Genomic DNA, 19,695 nt, shown 5'->3' on the forward strand with positions numbered 1-19,695 from the left:
TGATCTCACATCGCGTATATGCATTGGCTGTACGGGGATCTTCTTATACTAGTTACCTTTTTGTTGGGATATTGTCCTTTCATTAGGTAATGGAGATCTTTGATAAAACACCTGCTGCCTGAACCCATAATATTATTTATTCAGCGTAGAGGTATGAGTGCTAAATATCGATTTTAGAGTTACTTTGTTAGGTATAGAGCTCTGTTCTTTACTATTCAGATGCTATTATATTTATATTATATACTATTTACTTAATCAACATTTTTCTATTTAATTTTCTTGCATATACCGGATTTTTGTATAAACATTATATCGATCACGCAAATATGAAAGTATTTTTGGAAACAACTTCAAGCCGCAGTATCTGTCTTGCTTACGCCTAAACATGTAACAATGCACTGAAATATTTCCGAACCAATTCGACTTAGGGTCCTTCAAGAAAAGGTCGTACCAATTATTAAAAGGCTGGCAACGCACTCGCGAGCCCTCTGGCATTGAGAGTCTCCATGGGCGGCGGTATCACTTAAAATCAGGTGAGCCTCCTGCCCATTAGCCCCCAGTTTTATAAAAAATGGAAATAACGAATTTCCTTGCAAGAGTTATTCAACAACAAAATGTAACGTTATTCATTCTATGACCGCTGTAATACTTAATGCAAAACTGAAGTATTTTGAAGTGCTACAATATTTGTAATACCACTTTCATTATTAATTAAGTTTTTGTAGTAATCCTTTATATTAAAATTTCACATAAATTGCTTTTAAGTAAACATCAAAAAACAAATTTACAAATGTAGCAGTAAAATAAATTGCTAGCACAGTTAATTCTTAAGTTCGCAATAAAACCTATGAATATTTAGAAACACCTGAAGGAGCATTTACAGTCGTTCGTTTACGAGCCGACACAGATCTTTAGAGGATTTTTTACGAGCGAGCGAATTACTTTCGCAATAAGATATAAGCTGAAGCGTTTTTAACTTAACACAAGAAAATAAGCCACTTGAACTGGTTGTCACAGATATAACAACTTCTTGTTATATCTGTGACAGACAACCAGTATATAGTTATTGTCAGATTTTGTTAACTCAACGCGCTTATTTGACTATATGTAAGCTAATAGTAATTTAAATAGTATACGTATGTTGTAGATAAAAATATTGTACTGAAATATTGTATACATGAAATGTTATATGTATTTATTTAATTATTAAGTTACTTATTTCGACTGGTGCCTCTGAATAATTTATCAATGTTTTGTTTATTATTAGAGAAGTCAGTAGAGTTATCAAGCTAAGAAAAAATTAAACCAGTTTAAATGAAATAAGTGTAATACAAATATAGGTGATTCAGTTCATAAGCGTCATAAAAAGTAGTGAATCAAAATTTCACAATTGCAATTGCAAATTACACTTATTAAATTAGATTCGCGGTTCCAGGATTACAAATATATGCATTATAAATATGTCATATAAATCAATCTCCTTGAACCACACAACAGTCATTATAATGGTCGGAATCGGCAATATTAATTTTTATGGCCCCCATAAATTCCTGCTGATTCCCATCACCTTAGCCGAAATAAGAGAGGGCATTAAGATTTAATTTATAACTGATGTTTACAGTAAATAGATTCAAATTATAGAAGGGTATTATTTGTAAACGTTACAAATTCTTTAGTAATATAAAGTTTTCTTTCGTGTAATTCTTATAAATAAAATGTGTCATATTGTAGTCACTTGTCTTAGGGCCTGTTTCACAATGTCCGGATAATTTCCAAATAAGCTATTTATTATTTATTTGTAGGATAAACAGTATTTTTGCATTTCACAACTGTCAGTTAGCGCTATTTGTCATGAAACGCGAAGTATCTTATTCGGAACTTTTATGTTTCGAATAATTTATGTGTTGCATAGCTATTTGGCACTTTATCCATACATTGTGAAACAGGCCCTTAATATAATTATATTAATTATATGTCACGTTGTTTGTCCGCTATGGACTCCTAAACTACCGAACCGAAAACACGCTGCAGTGCTGTGATCGTAACCGTGTGTAGTTTGATCTAACTTAAAAGATAGGATATCTTACAGCTCTATATAATTAATACCCGCAATATTATTTTATTAAAAATATTTGTTTATTATTTGATACAATTCTAACAGATGGCGCTGTGTTAAAAGTACCAACGTTTCACATAATTTATCTACCTTTCCCATAAGTTCTCCTACCGTTTCCCTTAAATAGTTTACAACTATGTTATATGACAAAAACCTTAGCAGCAACGCTTGGCCGAGTCTGCTAGTATATATATAAATCCAATTAGATTTAATCAATGTACGTAATTCTAGAATACAGATTATTGATTAAATTTATGTTCTTTTTAATTTTAGTATAACTAACAAACGCATGAAATCTTACCTTAATGAAACGGCAATCGACAACCAAGTCGTATAAAGCAAGGATTATTTATTGATACTATACTGTAATAGCCCTAGTTATAATAAGTAAAAATAGAAGTTCTTAGAATAACAAAATAAGGAAACAGGAGCGTTTCCGGAGCACAAAGTTTATTTCCGACAAAAGCTCGCGTCACTTCACAAACTTCAGACCAAGTTTGAACATAAATAAAACGCGAATAAATGCTTTTGTCTACTTTGTCCGGGATGTTCGGTTGAATTAAAGAATAAACTAAAAAAATAACTGAAAAAATCTTCAATAAACAAAGATTTTCTGTCGCGTACTAAGCCATATTCAGCTTTGCCTCAAACTGTGAAATGAGTGTCCGCGTTGATTTCAAATTTATGGTTGATTCAATCATAACGAGATTAACAAGAATCATGTCTGATTGAAACCATATATGTTATTTAACTGGACTCTAGTTACATTGGCCGGCAACGCACTTGCGAGCCTTTTGGCAATGTGAGTATGCATGGGCGGTGATAGCGGCGGTATCAATTAACATCAAGTAAGCCTCTTTTTATACGTAAAAAGTCTCTGTATAGTTATATTTCAAAGAGCTTTGGATACATTCTGCATAATATTTGTTTCGGCGAGAGTCAAACTCTATATGAGTTCTGCTACGACCGTCACCACCAGTAACTCACTGAGGCGACTTGTTTATTCTTATAGGTTATAAGAATTAATATAGCCTCCAATTACGACTTTTTCCAAGCGGTTAATAATGTTAATCAGGGATGCTTTGATCGTTAAACAATTCGTTTCCGCTCTTTTATTCAAGGAAAATTCCATCCCCTCAAGACTTAATTATCAACGGGAGGTAAGTTTTCATTTTATTTGCCGACGCTCCTTTAGTCGGGACTCGGGATCATAAATTTTTACTTTAATTGATACTACACTTAACTAAGCTTTAATGAACCGAAAAGCGACTTGGCATTTTTGCCAAGTAAATCAATACTTTTATAATAATGGGTTTACAATTCACGTTTATTTCTTAATAAGTAATTATTTCATGTAAAAAGAACAATATGCATATAAGCAATTGATGTTTCTATTTGTACGCAATTAAATTTCATCGTATAGACTTAGCGGTGATTATGATGAAAATTGTTCTAGTCAAAGACGTTTGCATACGAGTGTCTATCTATTCCTTTACATATTTTCTACGGACGGAAAACTAAAAGACCTGAGGTAAGCACGCCTTCTGCCTGAACGGCTATGAAACTTCATTACTAAATAATTATAACTTAAATAATTATTACTTACATCAATGGCAATTTACAATCAATCGTAGTCGTATTAATGAAAGAGTTCATATATTTATATGTAGGAACTAATAATTGTCAGTCTATTTGGACCTAGCGAAATGATCTTGTAAAATATATAGGAAGAAAATCCTGTTTCAAATTTGTAGCAAGACTATAGAAGTCAAGATATTTTCCTTTGAATTTCCATTCAAACTTAGTCTTGTACTTGTAAAATATCACTCGAATGTCGTTGACAAGTGCTTCGAGGAAACTCGATATTTTCAAATAGAGCTTGCATCAGTAAGCACCTGGCTTGCAGTAAATGAAATATTGTAGCCCAGGGTATTGAAATTTATACCAAACTAAAACTTGAATATTATAATAATAGAGTCGATTTTTGTAAAAATAAAAATTTTGGACCCTTCTGTGACATTCAGTGCGCTATTTGACAACTCTGATATTTGATGAATTTCTCGGTAGTCGGGAAATTAATCAAATAATTAGTTACGTATATACGGCACAATCCTCTTTTTGAAACCGAAAAATTCCCAGAATATGTGAACAAAAATTGGATCCATATATTTAAATAATTCTTTTGAGATTTATACAAATATTCAACATAATCCGGAATATTCGCATGGTTTACGTGATTATTTTTCAATGTTTCTTTTTTCGTCACTGTTAATTTGACGGTCATAGCCATGGGTTTTAAATAAAAAATATACAAATACGATAACTTGATCAATATAAAGCTACACACTCAATCACTTTGGGATGATTGGTTTAATAATTCGCCTTTAAATCCAAAAATCCTGAGTTTGATTTCCATCAGTATTGTATTTGTAACAGTTGTTAGAGAATCTATTTAATAAAATAAAAATATCAGTGTATCAGCAACATACATACTAGAATACATTTCAGCCGTTATAATTTATTTTTACAATAACGTATTCTATGTATGCGACTAATAATTTTCAATATTTTTTTATAGTATATCTTCCTCCTTGACCGTAGAATCTATGTCACTTAGCTGATACTGTTAGAAGGTAAAATAAAAGATAAAACAATTTTGTACAAAATATATTTTTCTCAACATTTTATTTGATAATAACACAAGTTTTCGCACAACAATTTCTCTAAATGTTCACAGGTAATCAAAAATGTAACAAGCATAAAAAAATTAGGAATTCCAGTTTCATTATACAAAATATTGTACCTACATAAAATGACAAAGGTTTCTTGAAATAAAATTTATGGCTCCTCACTTGCCTGTCTTACCTTTTCGCCCAGGCACAGTGGAATCAATATTACAAAGAGAACTCTGTGATAATAGTTTTAAAAAACTCAAGTGTTTATTATAGTACACATTTTATTAGCTTATGTAGGCTAGGTTAGTAATACATAAAAACATATAACAGGGAGCTTCTTATCTGGTGATTATGTCAACATATTATTTTATTATTATTATTTCTTTTTTTTTACGCATTACCCATACATTGACTATGCTTGAAATTTTGGAGTATTTATTAGAAATTACGTATATATCAGGAGATTTGTATAAAAAGGAACGTTTTATTGGCAGAGATACCATATATTAAATGCTAACGTACCAATATTCGAAAAATTACTAAACAAAACATGCGAAAATATTCAAATAAAACTGAAATACGCCAAGATTACTGAAATTGCAAAGTTATTGAATTCCGTAATAAGTGGATGAATTTTTCCGAAGTTTTTCCTAACGAAATGAAAAATAAAAGAAATAACTTTGATCTACTTCGGGTGGAACAATAAACTTAATTCGAGAGCTGATGTTGAATAAAACATGACGAGATGGATACGCTTAAACTGTTAAGACTCTCGATAGATCCATTACAATTCTTTGTTTCAAGCTGATAATAATCCTCTTATAAATTTACATTTGTCTATACATCGTTATTGTTGAGATTAGGGGATTTCAAAGCCATGTAAATGTCCCAAAAACACATTAAATTTGTTTAACACAGTAATATTTTAAACAGATTTCCGTGGTATTTAAATTTTATTGTAATCAAGAAATAAAGTCAAAAATTTATTTGATTGGCATTAGTCGCAATTATATTTGAAACGTGAAATGATATCTATGTAACAAACGGCTTACGATTTAGGCTGGTTTAGTAAGTCATATTCCATCCTTTCCACCTCTTGCCAGGCGTCCCACAACATAGCGCTTTTTGAGGGTACACGCAATACTCGTCGAGCGAGTTTGCTTATCTTGCCGAAGCCGCGTACAAATTATTTGAAAAAATCTATTAGGTATGACGGTATGCAATTATTTAAACAAATACCATCTAAAATTCGCAATATTGGTGGTCAAAACAACATGGAATATAACTATAGGTTTGCTAATTTAGGTTTCAATTTGATGAAAAAGGATGACAATTTCAGAAAGATGACTCAAACATTTTTAGTCAGAGCTATCATAAATTGATAATCAACGTACGAGATAAATTATATTACATTACCATTGTGTTCTCATTCTTAATACATACATGTACCAATTACCTGGGCTATACAACTAATCGCTAATTTGTGCAACGTATTTAACAATATGCCTTAATACATGCTTATTACATCTTAACTACACCTTAATATTATGAATATTTACATAATAACAGTGAAGACCGTAGTTAGAAACAAAACTATTGTTGAATCCACTGAAACTACATATTACAAAATGATATAGAAATTATTGTGTTACACTTTCAAAATCATTTGATGTTACTGAACTTATCTAAATTCACATTCAAATATGAATTTTTGTTTAATAATTACCTCATTCAGAACGAGTTTAATATTTTGATGTATGGAATTCACAATCAGTCATCAGCGACCAGACCGGTCCTTGAATTGAGCGCAGATTTGTTTTCTCAGAGACAAAATTATACCTCAGTAAGATCCTTACTTAAACAAGCACGTCACTAACTACTATCACTTTTAACTTACCTATAAGTTTGCGAGCACTAGAGTGCCTTCAAGAGCAAAGTGCCTGGCCAACAAGCCAGGAGTTCACTTAGTAAGCTTTTTGATTGATCATCAAAGTAAAAATATGAAAAGCTCTTACAAAAGGCCAGTGAAAGCACTCAAGTGCGCACATCTGATGATGTTCAAAGCGTTCAATATCAGGATATCTAGAAGGTATATACACTAATTACATGTTTTGAGTGCCATAGTCTATTACATAGTACATAAATATAGAAAACCTCTATTTACGTTATAATAGAGAATGTCACAATGTGCGTATTAAATAAGTATTTGCAAGATCATTTACTGACAAAATAAAGCAATAAATTTAAAATTACATAGACAGACCAACAGTTTGTGTTTACGATATATTAATAATCAACAAGAGATTTCGGCACTCAATATAGCGTCTGTCAATGTAAGCTCCAGTCTAAGGGTAGGTCCCTGGATGCTGAACGAGAATGTAGCGTCGGCGGTGCGTGGGCACCGCGAGCCGCATGTCAGTAATCCAAGGACTCCTCGTCTGGGGAGCGCTTGCGGCAACAGAGTCGCCAAGCAGCGCCAAGAGCACAAACGCTAATCGCGATTGCTAGTGCCGCTCCTAATGCAGGTGCCATCCAATCTCCGCTCCCAGCCATATGCGCTCCTGTACATAGTTCTGGAGCTTCATCATGTAGCTTCCCCAATTCTCCAGTCAATGCATCCAAATACCCAAGTCTGCGCAAGCTATCTTCTGAATAAGCTTCCCTCGCGCGTTTTTCTTCAGCCGTCCAATACCTTCTCTCACCACTGGTTACATTTGGGCAATTCACGACTCCATTACATATTAAACTGGCAGGAATACACAGTGCTTCTTCTCCGGGACATATGAAATCACAATTGTGTCCGTCAGATGAATATGAGCCGCTATCAGTCAGACGTGACGTCATTAGTGTCCCATCGGAGTTTTTGGGTAAATGGTACAAACCAGTCCAAGCAATTTTGAAAGCTGCACGTGCTGGTGATGCACTTCCAATAAATACGATTCGGATAGACCTTGTCTTCTCTTTTTCCATAACCAGGGGATCGTCTAAAGATTCGAAACCAAGTTCACCAGCCGAAAGTATGGGTAGTTCGCGAGCTAACGAAACATTTTCTCCACAAACCGATAGGTAGGGTTCTATCCTTCCAGGTAGATATATCTGTATGTTTCCATCATCACAGTGTCTCGACGCAAATTTGATGCTATCGAAATGTAACCAAATATCCCTTTTCTCTTCTATTTCAAGATCCCAAATACATTGGATCCTCTTTGGTGGTTCCGTATAGCCCAATGCTTCTAGATGTGGGTACACGATTTCGCCATCTGAGGCAGCGGCTAACACCGCTGGTCCACAGAGGGGTCCGTGAACAAACTCATATCTGGCTTCGAAGAGTGGGGAAGGATTTTTAAAATAGGAAGCGGCAGCATGCGCGTTGTCAACGATCAATTGTAAATTGAGCGATTCTCCAGATGACACAACCCTATACGGCCTGGAACGGGTTACAGTGTTTGCGTGTTTCGCGCATAAACAGGAGCCGATGGAGCGTTGGACAGCCAAGTGTAGGGGAAGGGGTGTTGTCGTCATTCCGAGTGAAAGGTTGGCAGCCCTGCCAGTGGGGAATGGTTCCCAGATGATTAACTTGTCAGCTCTGTCTTCGTAGCAATTCTGACACGAAACGGGTGTGTAAGGATGTTCCTGCAATGAATATTTTATACAATTCTTTAATATTTGGAAAACATTTTGTAAAATCTATATCCTTTGATTTAAGGGTTTTTATGTGACTTGTATGCGTTTCATTTAATATCTCTGTTTCCAGCGAAATCAGAACAACACATCAAAATATCAATTCAAGTCCAATAAATTCAGGTTTAAAACTCAATGAAAGCATACTTATTTATTGAAAATCGAGAGCCGGAAATGAATAATTCGTATTGAAAAATAAAATTTTAACGAAACACCTATTGATTAAATGAATTGATGTTGAATGATATAACAGACTTAAATGAATTTATTCAATTTCATAATAAATATCGTAGAAGCAACGGCTATTGTTAAAATGTAAGGTTCATTCGTGTGTCACATACATATACACTTTACAGATATATTATATAGGCGATTATAAAACGCTAAGCACATATTTATGAGGTTTGATAGAAATATATATAAATTTCATACAAATAAAAAAAGTGTATATATATATGAGAATTATAATTAAATAACAAAAACCTCATGGGTTGCCGATAAAAATAGCTATATTAATGTATGAAATATGTAGTGTGTGTAATAATGTATGTCACAAAAGCTACATTTATATAGTAAATAGTCTATGTAATAGGTATACTATTCATGGTTTAAATTTTCCTTCAATCTGCTATATCCTATTGCTAGCTAAACCTGCACAGAGGATATTGTATTACAAAATGCCTTGTTACGTGCTTTTAGCTATAATAAATTGAAAATGTACCAATATAGGCAAACGAGCACTTACAGTAACTTGCTGATTACCGCTGTTGCAATGTTTTTTTTAAGTTTTGCGAACAGATGTTGTGTGTGTGTTTATTTGACTCTTTAGTAATTACATATTACTAAAGCCATTTCGTAAAGATTTAATAAGTTCATTAAAACTTGAATAATTATGAGATAAAGCTTTCACTGCCCTTTCTTAAACCAGTTCAGTGTTCTATGTTCTATACTACATAATTAACCATATATACATATATACTTTCAATAAATGTGTTTATAATGAGGTTGTGTCTTAATTATCGTAAAATACTGTATCAGCTGTATCTCATTACATTTAATTTTAAAACTGTATAATTTATCCGTCAACTATTCATTGATATAAAAACAAATTAATATAAAATAACGCTGTGATAATGAGTAATGCCTGATTATCCTGCATTAATTTCCCAACCGTTATGAATTTATTTAGTTTTCGATATTATTCGTGGATATTTTAATTGAGAAATTATGAATATATGCTTTTGTTACTTCCAAATATACCAAAATAGGACTAAATTAATTGATCGTAAATTATATATATTAATATTGCGATGACGTATTTCACAATTATTTAATATGTATTGTACTCATTGTCGTACATTAAATTATGTTAATTATATGACCGATTTAGAACATACGGCTGTGCCAGACTACTTTTATCTTCGGACGGTGAGCTTCAAATATTAACTTAACGTTGATTTTTTCTGAGAACGACAGATAGAAAATTATATATTTAATACAAAAGGCAGAAATGAAAAAAATTGTTACCTACGTCAAAGTTGTCTTACCTTAAAATTCACGCTCAATATAGTTACAATAACTCTCGCATAGATTCTCTTGTCTGTGACAAATCTATACAAACAATGGACGTCTTCTCCCGGTGGAGCCTGTTTGTATACTAATGTGTTGAGTGGTGAACGGAGTCTGCCAGCTCGTTGCTTCCAGGAGGCAATTACTTCATCACACGCAGTTCCGCTTACTGGCTCACCGAAGCGTGTGTTGTTGAAAAAATCGTAGTGAGCCCAGTAGTAGAGGGACGACCTGGATGTAAAGTATGGCTATTACATCCTAAACACAAAGGTAAAGGCGCGTTATGTAAGTGACGCAATTTATGTGGGTGTTTCATACAAGACACACAATTTATAATAAATCAAGTGATATTATGTTTTATTTAACAGTCAACTTGCTAGGCAAGTAATCAGACGTTATCGATACAAATCATTTGCCTAGCTGTTTGATCAACTGGCTGAACATCTTTCAGGCCGCTAGTTAAACCGCGCCGTTTAGTTAAAATACTAGGATGTTAATTGAACGGCTGATTAAGCCGGTTGCGACAGATATATATCAAATAATTGAGCAGATATTTTTACTTAATAACTATATGTTCATACCAATCTGCATTAATGTTATTGACAAGTATAAAGCCTATATGATTTATTTGACTGAAAGTAATGATCGAAGAATATTGCGTGTCGGGAACGGGAAATATTGGCCTATAACAAAGCCAAAATTGTAATGGACCTCGATTAGATGATTAGAGCGTTATTATTAGCCCATTCGGTATTGATTGGCGTGGGTAGCCGTGGGGAAACTAATGGGGAGACCTATTATTTTCGGTCCCTTCGAGTTTCAAAAACGTGAGAATGCGATCAGTTCACGAACGCATATGGGAATCGATATCTAGTATTATAAAGTGTGTCTTTCATATGAAACTTGTACGGCTGTACATGTCGGCTTGCTTTTAAAGAAAGTGTTTATTAAGTTATAAATATTTAATAGAGCACCAAGGCTTGTTCTGTATAGTTTCGATGGCTGAATATTTAAAATCCCAAAAAAATATTGTTAAATTCTTTTAATAGTATAAAAGTAATTTGGCAATTTCTTTTGCAAACTCGAGAACTGCGGAAACCCTGTGGGGGTCTCTCTGAGAGATACGACCTCCATCTAATCAAAGTTGTACTCCTCCCTCAAAGGCGGGCAACGCACCTACTGAAAATGGGTGTCGATGAGATGCGACTACTGCCCTTTTTGACCGCATTTTTTTTAAGCGACTTTAAATTCCCTACTGTACGTTTTTCTACATATACATATCTAATTTTAAGATTTTAAAAATTAAATATTATATAAAATAAGTCAAAATATAATATTATAACATACAACAGAAAAAACCTTACCCACTGTAACTACCAGTCTTGCTTTCAAATCTGACAAACATAGCATTTCCAGTAGATACAAAGTCATGCTTCTCCATTGGCCTGCTAAAGGTGTCGCAGAAGGTCTTGATAATCTTCGCATCATCAGGACGTGCTGCATCATACAGAGTGAGAGACTCACCACAGTCACCCGTCCATGGAACTATTGGCGATTCTATGCGATTAATCCGAAAGCTGAAAAAAATTGTGAGAAGTGGTACAATGATAGACCTATATACATTTGAAAGTGCACAGTAACTTCAATACAATCTCTTTCCATCTAGTTTTTGCCTCCTGCGTATAGAAACAACTCTACAGGAATGCCAATGTTCATATCAACAGCTGTTTAAGTACATATGTGTTCTAATTTTATGAAGATTCTTATGGCGCGTTAGGGAAATATGATGAGACTAAATTTATCTATTGTAAGTGTCGTTTTTTCTACTAACGATAAAAAAGACGAAAGTTAAAATTTTCGAAAAGATTTTTATCTTGTTACACCAAAGAAGTATAACTTCTAGCTCGTATACGTACACATATTTCATTTTAATTTTATTATTGACAGAAATATAATACGAGAAAAAATAATGTTGGCCACTTTTTATATCTGAATAGCTAAAAAGAATAAATCTATGTCAAATAAATATCTTGCATTGGAAGTCTGAATGATACCTATTACTCTTTCATACAGCCTACTTTTCCGTATTATCTTTATCAAAGGCATTAGTGCTATTGATGCTCGATAAGAATTGATGGCTTATACATATAGTACTAAATGGAAACTATAAATAAATGTGCCAATTAATGGGGCATATTTTAGGTCAGAAAAATATTCGTAGTAGTTCGTTCAAATTGTTGTATATTAACCACGTCAATAAATAATTTAAAGATTGGATTCGAAGGTCGATTAGTTCGTATTTATTTATTAATAATTTTATATTACATATTAATTGTTAATTTAATGGAAAAAAAATTTCATTTAACTTTTTTGTCTTCCAGCAAAACTAGTTTAAAACGTATAAAATAAAACTCGTTTATTAATGATATTGTAAGTAGTCATCTGATCTGCGAAAATATAAATAAGGTTTTACAATATCAAATCGGTGGCTTTATATCTATAGTTCTTCTAAGCGATGTAATTATGTTTATAAGATTCGTAGATAATTAAATTATCAATAAGTATAATCTAAATTACCTAGTTCTTATCTACACGTATCTATGTTAAAACTCTATGGATACGAAACGAAATTCTATGTTGTAAAAAATATGGAAATCTTTTTACCAATGATCATTTTAACACCGATTTGGTATAGTATAACTTCCTTATTAATAATAAAAATATTAACAAATAACCTACTTATTTTCTATGTTTCCAAGTATGTATTTAATTAAATAAGTATACCGATTTATTAGTCTATTGAGAACTAACCTTGGGAAATAGAGCCTAACTACTTGTCCGGGGAAACCTTGCATCAGATATGTGCAGGACGTGTGAGGAGGATACCAGTGGGCCACGGAGAGAAAGATCCCTTCAGTGTCGCCAGATCTCTTCAGGGACTCCGCTGTGAGGAGCCAGTCACAGTTTCCGATCTTCGATCCTGGGGCTTCCACGTGACCTGGCCAGTTCCCCACGTTGAAATGGAAGCCAGTGTTCAATAAGGGACCTAAGATAAAATTGTGTTTAATGTTCTTGGGTCCATTACAACGTAAATTACCGGAGCTTAAAATATTTACACGACAAAATTATTAAGGCAGTGTACGTAAAATTTTGTCTTTACTTATGTAATATTATTGTTGTTAATATTAATATTAATTTATTTTCTTATACATTTAACAAGTATACTTAATTGTTGTTGGCGTGGCATGTGTTACAAAATACGTTTTTAGAAGGAGATATTTAAAATCGGAATTAAGATTGTTAGGGTATGTTTCACAATGTCCGGATAAGTTCCAAATAAGCTATTTATTACTTATTAGTAGGATAAACACTATTGTTGCGTTTCACGATTGTCAGGTAGCGAAATTTCTTCGGAACTTTTATTTTCCGAATAGTTTATATGTTGCATAGCTATTTGGTAGTTTATCCATACATTGTGAAACAGACTCTTAGAATATTTAAATATATATAAGCGATAGAGATATTGCCAATTTCCTTAACGTTCTCCTTACTAAAAAGCTTACAACAAATGTGGATGATATTTTGAGAAAATATACAATAAATGGACAATATTCAGTACTGAGTACCCACCCACTTGTCCCAGGACTCACTGTAGACCAAATAATATGTTTTGTATTGTATGGTCTAAGAAAAATCTATCAGAAACGTTTTAGAAATAATTGTTTTAGTAAAACTTATCTTAAAAATTTTTAGGCAAGACCACATCATTAGTATTACATTAATGGACCTTTTTAACTAACCTACACAGAGTGTTTGGTGTATACTTAAAGCCTTCATATGACAATCGTAAACTATATAATCACTTTGAACTAATAAAATAGTACTGAAACCAAGTTAAAATTAACTTTCTAGATCGTTGTGGACGTGATGAGTAAAGTTTCATTCGATCTTCAAACTTATCCCTGCCCCAGTCTCCGATGGATAAACTTACACTATTGAAATATGTATATGAAGTTGTTTCTTAATATAATAATAATAATTAAGCCTCATTTATTCCTTCATAGATTTACAAAATACAAAATAAACTTTACAAAATATACACACACACATAAAATATTTTTTTTTTCAAGGACCTCTTATTGAAGGAGCCCTCCTCCAATTGGCTCTACCTTCTTCAGTAAAAATTGTTATAAATTCAACATATATATTATATATACCATCCAATTGTAATTAAGGTCAGTTTAAATCAGTTTTTAATTAATCAGAATTATGGTGAAGTCTTATTTATAGTATTCCTCTTTAAAATGCGTGTAATAACTGATCTTATTTTATTATTACTAACCTGTATATTTTTATTAAAAAAATTTAGTTCAATCATACACTTGACCTTTGGTATCAAATGTTGGTTTATATAGTTGTAGTATATATTACCTGCTGGTGAACTAACGAACTCCACAAATAGGTCTTGTGATGTCCCAATTATGGAGTATGGGAACTTGCCCATACCGCAGAAAGTACCAATCACAGAAGCCGACTCGTCTTTTCCGTCATAAATCCTTATGTAATCATATGGACAGTTTTCCGAACCTGGACAAAACACAATTCATTATTAACATTACTACGAAACAAAATATTCATAAACGCCAATGTATTTAAGTAACACAAGACAGCGAGACTGATTACAAAAATTCAAAATGTGTAAAATGAGAAAATAGTGTAATAAATTCACGTTCCTATTTGTCTTAAATACAATTTAAAAACAATAATGATTTATGCTGATGCTGGCACCATTTCCGATACTGTCCTGCGATACTTGTCCATTGAGCATAGAAAACACCAGCTCTGGGGTCATCAATATACTAGGCGCAATCTAAAATCTTTATCTTTAATTAGCTTCTGTATACTTGAACCCGACGGCCCAAGAGCCTACTCCAAAGGGAACCAAATCAAAGTTGAAGGAATGACACTTATACATGAACCGTATGTATGTTAAGAATATGGAAAATAATACGAGTATATATTTGTGTATTTAAAAATGATGAGTAATTGTCAATCTATATATTATCACAGCAGGGCTAGTCTTTGAGTGAGTAAATCCTAAATGCTTTCCTGGTGTGAACCAAAGGATTGTCTGTGCACAATAAACAAATGTTTATTTGATAAGATAAAACGTAATTAACGGGTATAGGGTTATCAAATAAGGTAATATAAATAGGAAGGCCTTTGTATGTAGGTAAGTTAACCAAAAATAATTAGAACCGTATTTTAAGCCTACACCACTAAAATATCTCATAAAATCTCAGATAGCCTACCATAAAATCCATCGCATTAAGTATTACAGCAGGTTGTGATGGCGTAACGAATGGTATAGCCCTTACCGCGAAGGTAGGCATCTAAAGTATCCTATAATTTTTCTATCGTACGGTGAGGTAATTTATTACATTAATAAATAACGAAGATCCAATAATGGACACGAAATCCCCGTATTTTCTGAAAAGTTTCGCAGATATTACGTCCCGGTGTCAAAACTTTGTCTCGTTAAGATGTTTCAAATCTTATTGTATTTTATTCGATTTTTCATTGTTTAAAAACATTGTGATTTATGTTTAAGGGAAATTTAGTAAGATAATTTTTAGCATACCAAACACATTTTTTATTGATAGTTAAAATAGTGATATAGAAAAATGTAATCCCAATTAAAATGTGATTTTGCCATTATCTTCGGAACCTTGTCTAAAGGGACTCCTTTTACGTTAAGGTTAGTAATTAGGTATATTAGAATTAACAATTATATTTTATATTAGATTAATATATTGAAATTTAATATAAATGTAATTTTAATAAATCCATTTAAATGTTGGCTTGGCTATCTTTATACTGTGCCGTGTGTGTAAACTTTAATTTTTTTTATCATCTACGTACACATGATTACGTAAAATTTTAATTAAAATCGAATAACACAAATCTGCATTTTATGGTTGTCAGTCAAATTTGTATCAAAAACTGAATACACGTAATATTCAGTTTTATTGGCATTCCGTCCATATTGATTGTTTTCGACTCGAAGCCTTTGTATTAACAGTATACAGGGTTTATGCGTTGTCAGGCGCCGTGTGATTTGGAATTACATTCGCTTTGCTTTGAGACTTTTATTTCATTTTCTTAACAATGTCTGCGCAAAGCCACGACTCTATTGTATATTGTGTAGTTCACTATTGTTGAGTTTTATTGTTTGAGTTTTATTGACAGATTTTAGAAGTATTCAGTGTAATAAGTGTCTACAGTTTGTATGTTTTTTATAGAACGGGGGGCAAACGGGCAGGAGGCTCACTTGATGTGATACTGCCGCCCATGGACACTCTCGATGCTAGAGGGCTCGCGAGTACGTTGCCGGCCTTTTAAGAATTTTTACGCTATTTTCTTGAAGGACCCTAAGTCGAATTGGTTCGGAAATACTTCAGTGAGCAGCTGGTTCCACAAGGTGGTATTATTGTATCTGTTACCATCTGTACTTTATTTAGCTGCTCATTTTGCCCTCCCATCATATATAGGACATCCAGTACCTATTACCAATAATTCAGGTCAGTAATGTTTACAAAACAATTATTCGATTCCGGATCGAACCTGGAATTTCCGATTTTGAATAAACAGACGCTCGGAAATTGTATTTGCTCAGAGCAAGAGAAATTCTAATCCACGAAACGCTAAAGTTTGACCCGCAAACCGGAAACCAGAAGGAAAAGTTTACGAAAAAAAATATATATTTTATGACATCAAATGTCAGATATAACATATTACAGATTTCACAGAGTAAGATGCACACAGTTGTAAAGCAGTGGCTTAATAAGTATAACTTTATAAGCCGATTACCGAAACTTGTACGTTGACGTTCCTAAAATACAATAGCCTTTTAGGTTAGGGTCTCAATGCAGTAACTTACCGGAGGTTATAGGCCTCATGGGACAGGTCATTATATTCTCGCATCTCTGACCATCTATGTTGAACTCCTCATTCTCTATGTACAACTTTATATATGGAAGTCGCGTGTTTAAGTGGTATCTAGAACAATATAATATTAGTAAGGTAAAGATAAGATCTTTACTGGAACTGGAACATTTTAATAAGCATGAAGAGTAAGTATTATGAACATATTGTTATTAATTTATCGGGTACGGGGATAAGAAACATGAATAAAACAGAAGAAATACTCTCAGCCTGGTTACGGGTACCCACACTACCCGACTACAATATACGACTTTTAATGCACGCAATTTCATGACAGAAAAATAAAATCTTTAACTCCCTCCCTTAAATTATATTTCGTCATTATTAGTGATTTAGGTCAATTACATATAGAAATAGGCACTTCAGAGACTCAAAACCTACTAACTGATTTTGATCACCCACTTTCTTACAATCATAGGACATACGGGATTATAGATCTACCATCTTTTTTATTTTATTAGAATAAAGATCTTTATATATAACCTATTTATTACCTGCAGTGCAGATTCCTAGGATATACCCCTGGGTAGGCGGCTGACTGCACGTAGCACGTCTGAAGTCGACAGTCCCTGAAGACCCGCTCACAGTATGATCTGACATATTTAATATCTTTAAAATACCTTTAGAGCAATACTACTTATAAAGCTTCACTCTTGAGACTTGTGGGTTACTTATCTATCCATATATATTTATTTTTCATTTTTAGTTTTAGTTTTTATTAAAAAGATAGACGAAAAAAGTTTTAAGCGCTGTATGTGTTCTTATTTGTTTGTGCCGAAATGGAAATAAATGATTCACATTAACCGAAATATATTAACAGATATATTATAAATACAAAAAGTTTGGTGTCTCGCGTGGCGTATCGGCTCGGCTATAAAGGTTTTGCAAATATATAATACATAGTCTTAAGTCTCTTGTACAATTAATAAAATCGTTTATAATAGTGGCGATTACCATATTTAACAAAGCTACTAAAATTTGTTAATGATCTTTGTTCAATGTATACGTAATCTTAATAAGACTGTTACACCCTTATTATAATACATTATAATCGTAGTTATTGGTAAAGTCAAAAGTTTGTCACTCGAATTACCCATAAAAGTTTATAAAGAATTAATGGAATTAAAATACAAAAGCGGACCGTTTATTCCAAAACAACATTACATATTCATTAAAAACTTTGAAATGAAGTACACATTATGACAACTATACATAATGATTCATTACAGGGCCGAGGGAATAATTCTACAAATAAGAACAAAATCGTTTTCCCCTGAGTCTCGTTTGCATACAGATGAATTAATGTTCTCTGAGGTAGAGGTTGTACAAGTGTGAACATTGAATTTAATTATATAATAATGTTTTAATTAAGACTAAAATGTCTTATTTATTACAAATTTCTACTAGCTTAGCGAGACATAATTTTTTTTTGCAAAAAATGTTGCCTAATAAAAGCAGCATTCGTATGAAAATTGTTTAATCACAAGAGTCTTTATATTACTCTTATAATCTGATATTCCAGAAGGATAAAATAAACTGACACTAAGCATAGTGGTTTAAGCTTAATAGCAAATCAAAACAAATCTAATGTTGAGACAATACGTCATGATGAATAAAATAGACAAATTTTTTATCATATAGTATTAAATTATTAAATTAATTTAAGAATTGTAACAAAAAAAATGAGATATATATATGTATTACTATGTTTTATTAAATATTATAAATTGATTATATGATCTGACTAAGTATATTGCTTTGTTTTTAATTATAAAAATTGAAACAACTAAATTCAAACCGAAAATCGCAAGGTATAAAATATATATAGTTATATACTAGATATATTTACGTACGAGAATGATAAGAACAAAACATATATTGGAGGGTTTCAGCAGCTACTGACAAAGACAATTAGTTCGAAGTAATAATAAAAATAAAACAACTCTCGATAGTCTAATAGAAACTAATGTTAATATCGCTTCAATATAAAAAAAATTAAGCATTAGTTCAAAAGCAACCGTATTCAAAGTAATAGGTTACTTTAGAAAATGAAATTGAAGTAAATGTAAGCGACTTTGTAACATCAGCTAATATTGATTTAGACCAATAAAACCCCAATGTCAGCGGTCCCCGCATCTGATTACGGGCATAAATCTGTGTCCCCTTCGAGATTCGCTATAACTCATACGTCTTTTTTAACAATATCTGATTCATTTTATAAAAATAACTGATAAGCATAAAAAAATCTGAGCTGAAATTATTTACGACGAAAAATTTATAACGAGTTTTGTAAAATTTCTACGTAGCGCGTGTAAATTGTATATTGTGCCTTGAGGAGTACGGCAAACGAATTAGTTTACAGATATTTATTTGATCAGAAACAATGTAGTTCGACGAGATTTTTTGTTCGACAGAATTTTTGGGTATGGATTTATTTTACTAACGTTGTAGGAGAGAATTAATTTAATAGATACAACAATATTTATTGATTGTAAATTTGGTAAAAAATTAAAATTAATAATAGCTCTACCTAAAATACGCACGAACTACGGCAAAAAAATGTTTACTTACGAAGGTGCACGGAAGATGTACTTACAATACAAATATAAAAATGTTACTTCTTTTAATGAATTCAAATCGTAGGTGGAT

The 19,695-nt window shown here is 32.4% G+C and overlaps 1 protein-coding gene across 1 annotated transcript in view; it reads right to left on the minus strand.

Annotated features, from left to right (window-relative positions):
- Window positions 1-4,767: 4,767 nt before the first annotated feature.
- LOC111001543 overlaps window positions 4,768-19,695 on the minus strand; it is a 64,068-nt gene continuing 49,140 nt past the window's right edge. The window contains exons 6-12 of the mRNA XM_045629279.1: window positions 17,541-17,639; window positions 16,982-17,100; window positions 14,473-14,628; window positions 12,853-13,087; window positions 11,406-11,618; window positions 10,020-10,272; window positions 4,768-8,424 (exon numbers count right to left, since the gene is read on the minus strand). Coding sequence (XP_045485235.1) covers window positions 7,207-8,424; window positions 10,020-10,272; window positions 11,406-11,618; window positions 12,853-13,087; window positions 14,473-14,628; window positions 16,982-17,100; window positions 17,541-17,639 — 2,293 coding nt within the window. The 3' untranslated portion in view covers window positions 4,768-7,206. The remainder of the gene's footprint in view (window positions 8,425-10,019; window positions 10,273-11,405; window positions 11,619-12,852; window positions 13,088-14,472; window positions 14,629-16,981; window positions 17,101-17,540; window positions 17,640-19,695) is intronic.

This window comes from Pieris rapae, chromosome 8 (genome assembly GCF_905147795.1).
Source record: "Pieris rapae chromosome 8, ilPieRapa1.1, whole genome shotgun sequence".
In the NCBI taxonomy this organism is placed as follows: domain Eukaryota; kingdom Metazoa; phylum Arthropoda; class Insecta; order Lepidoptera; family Pieridae; genus Pieris; species Pieris rapae.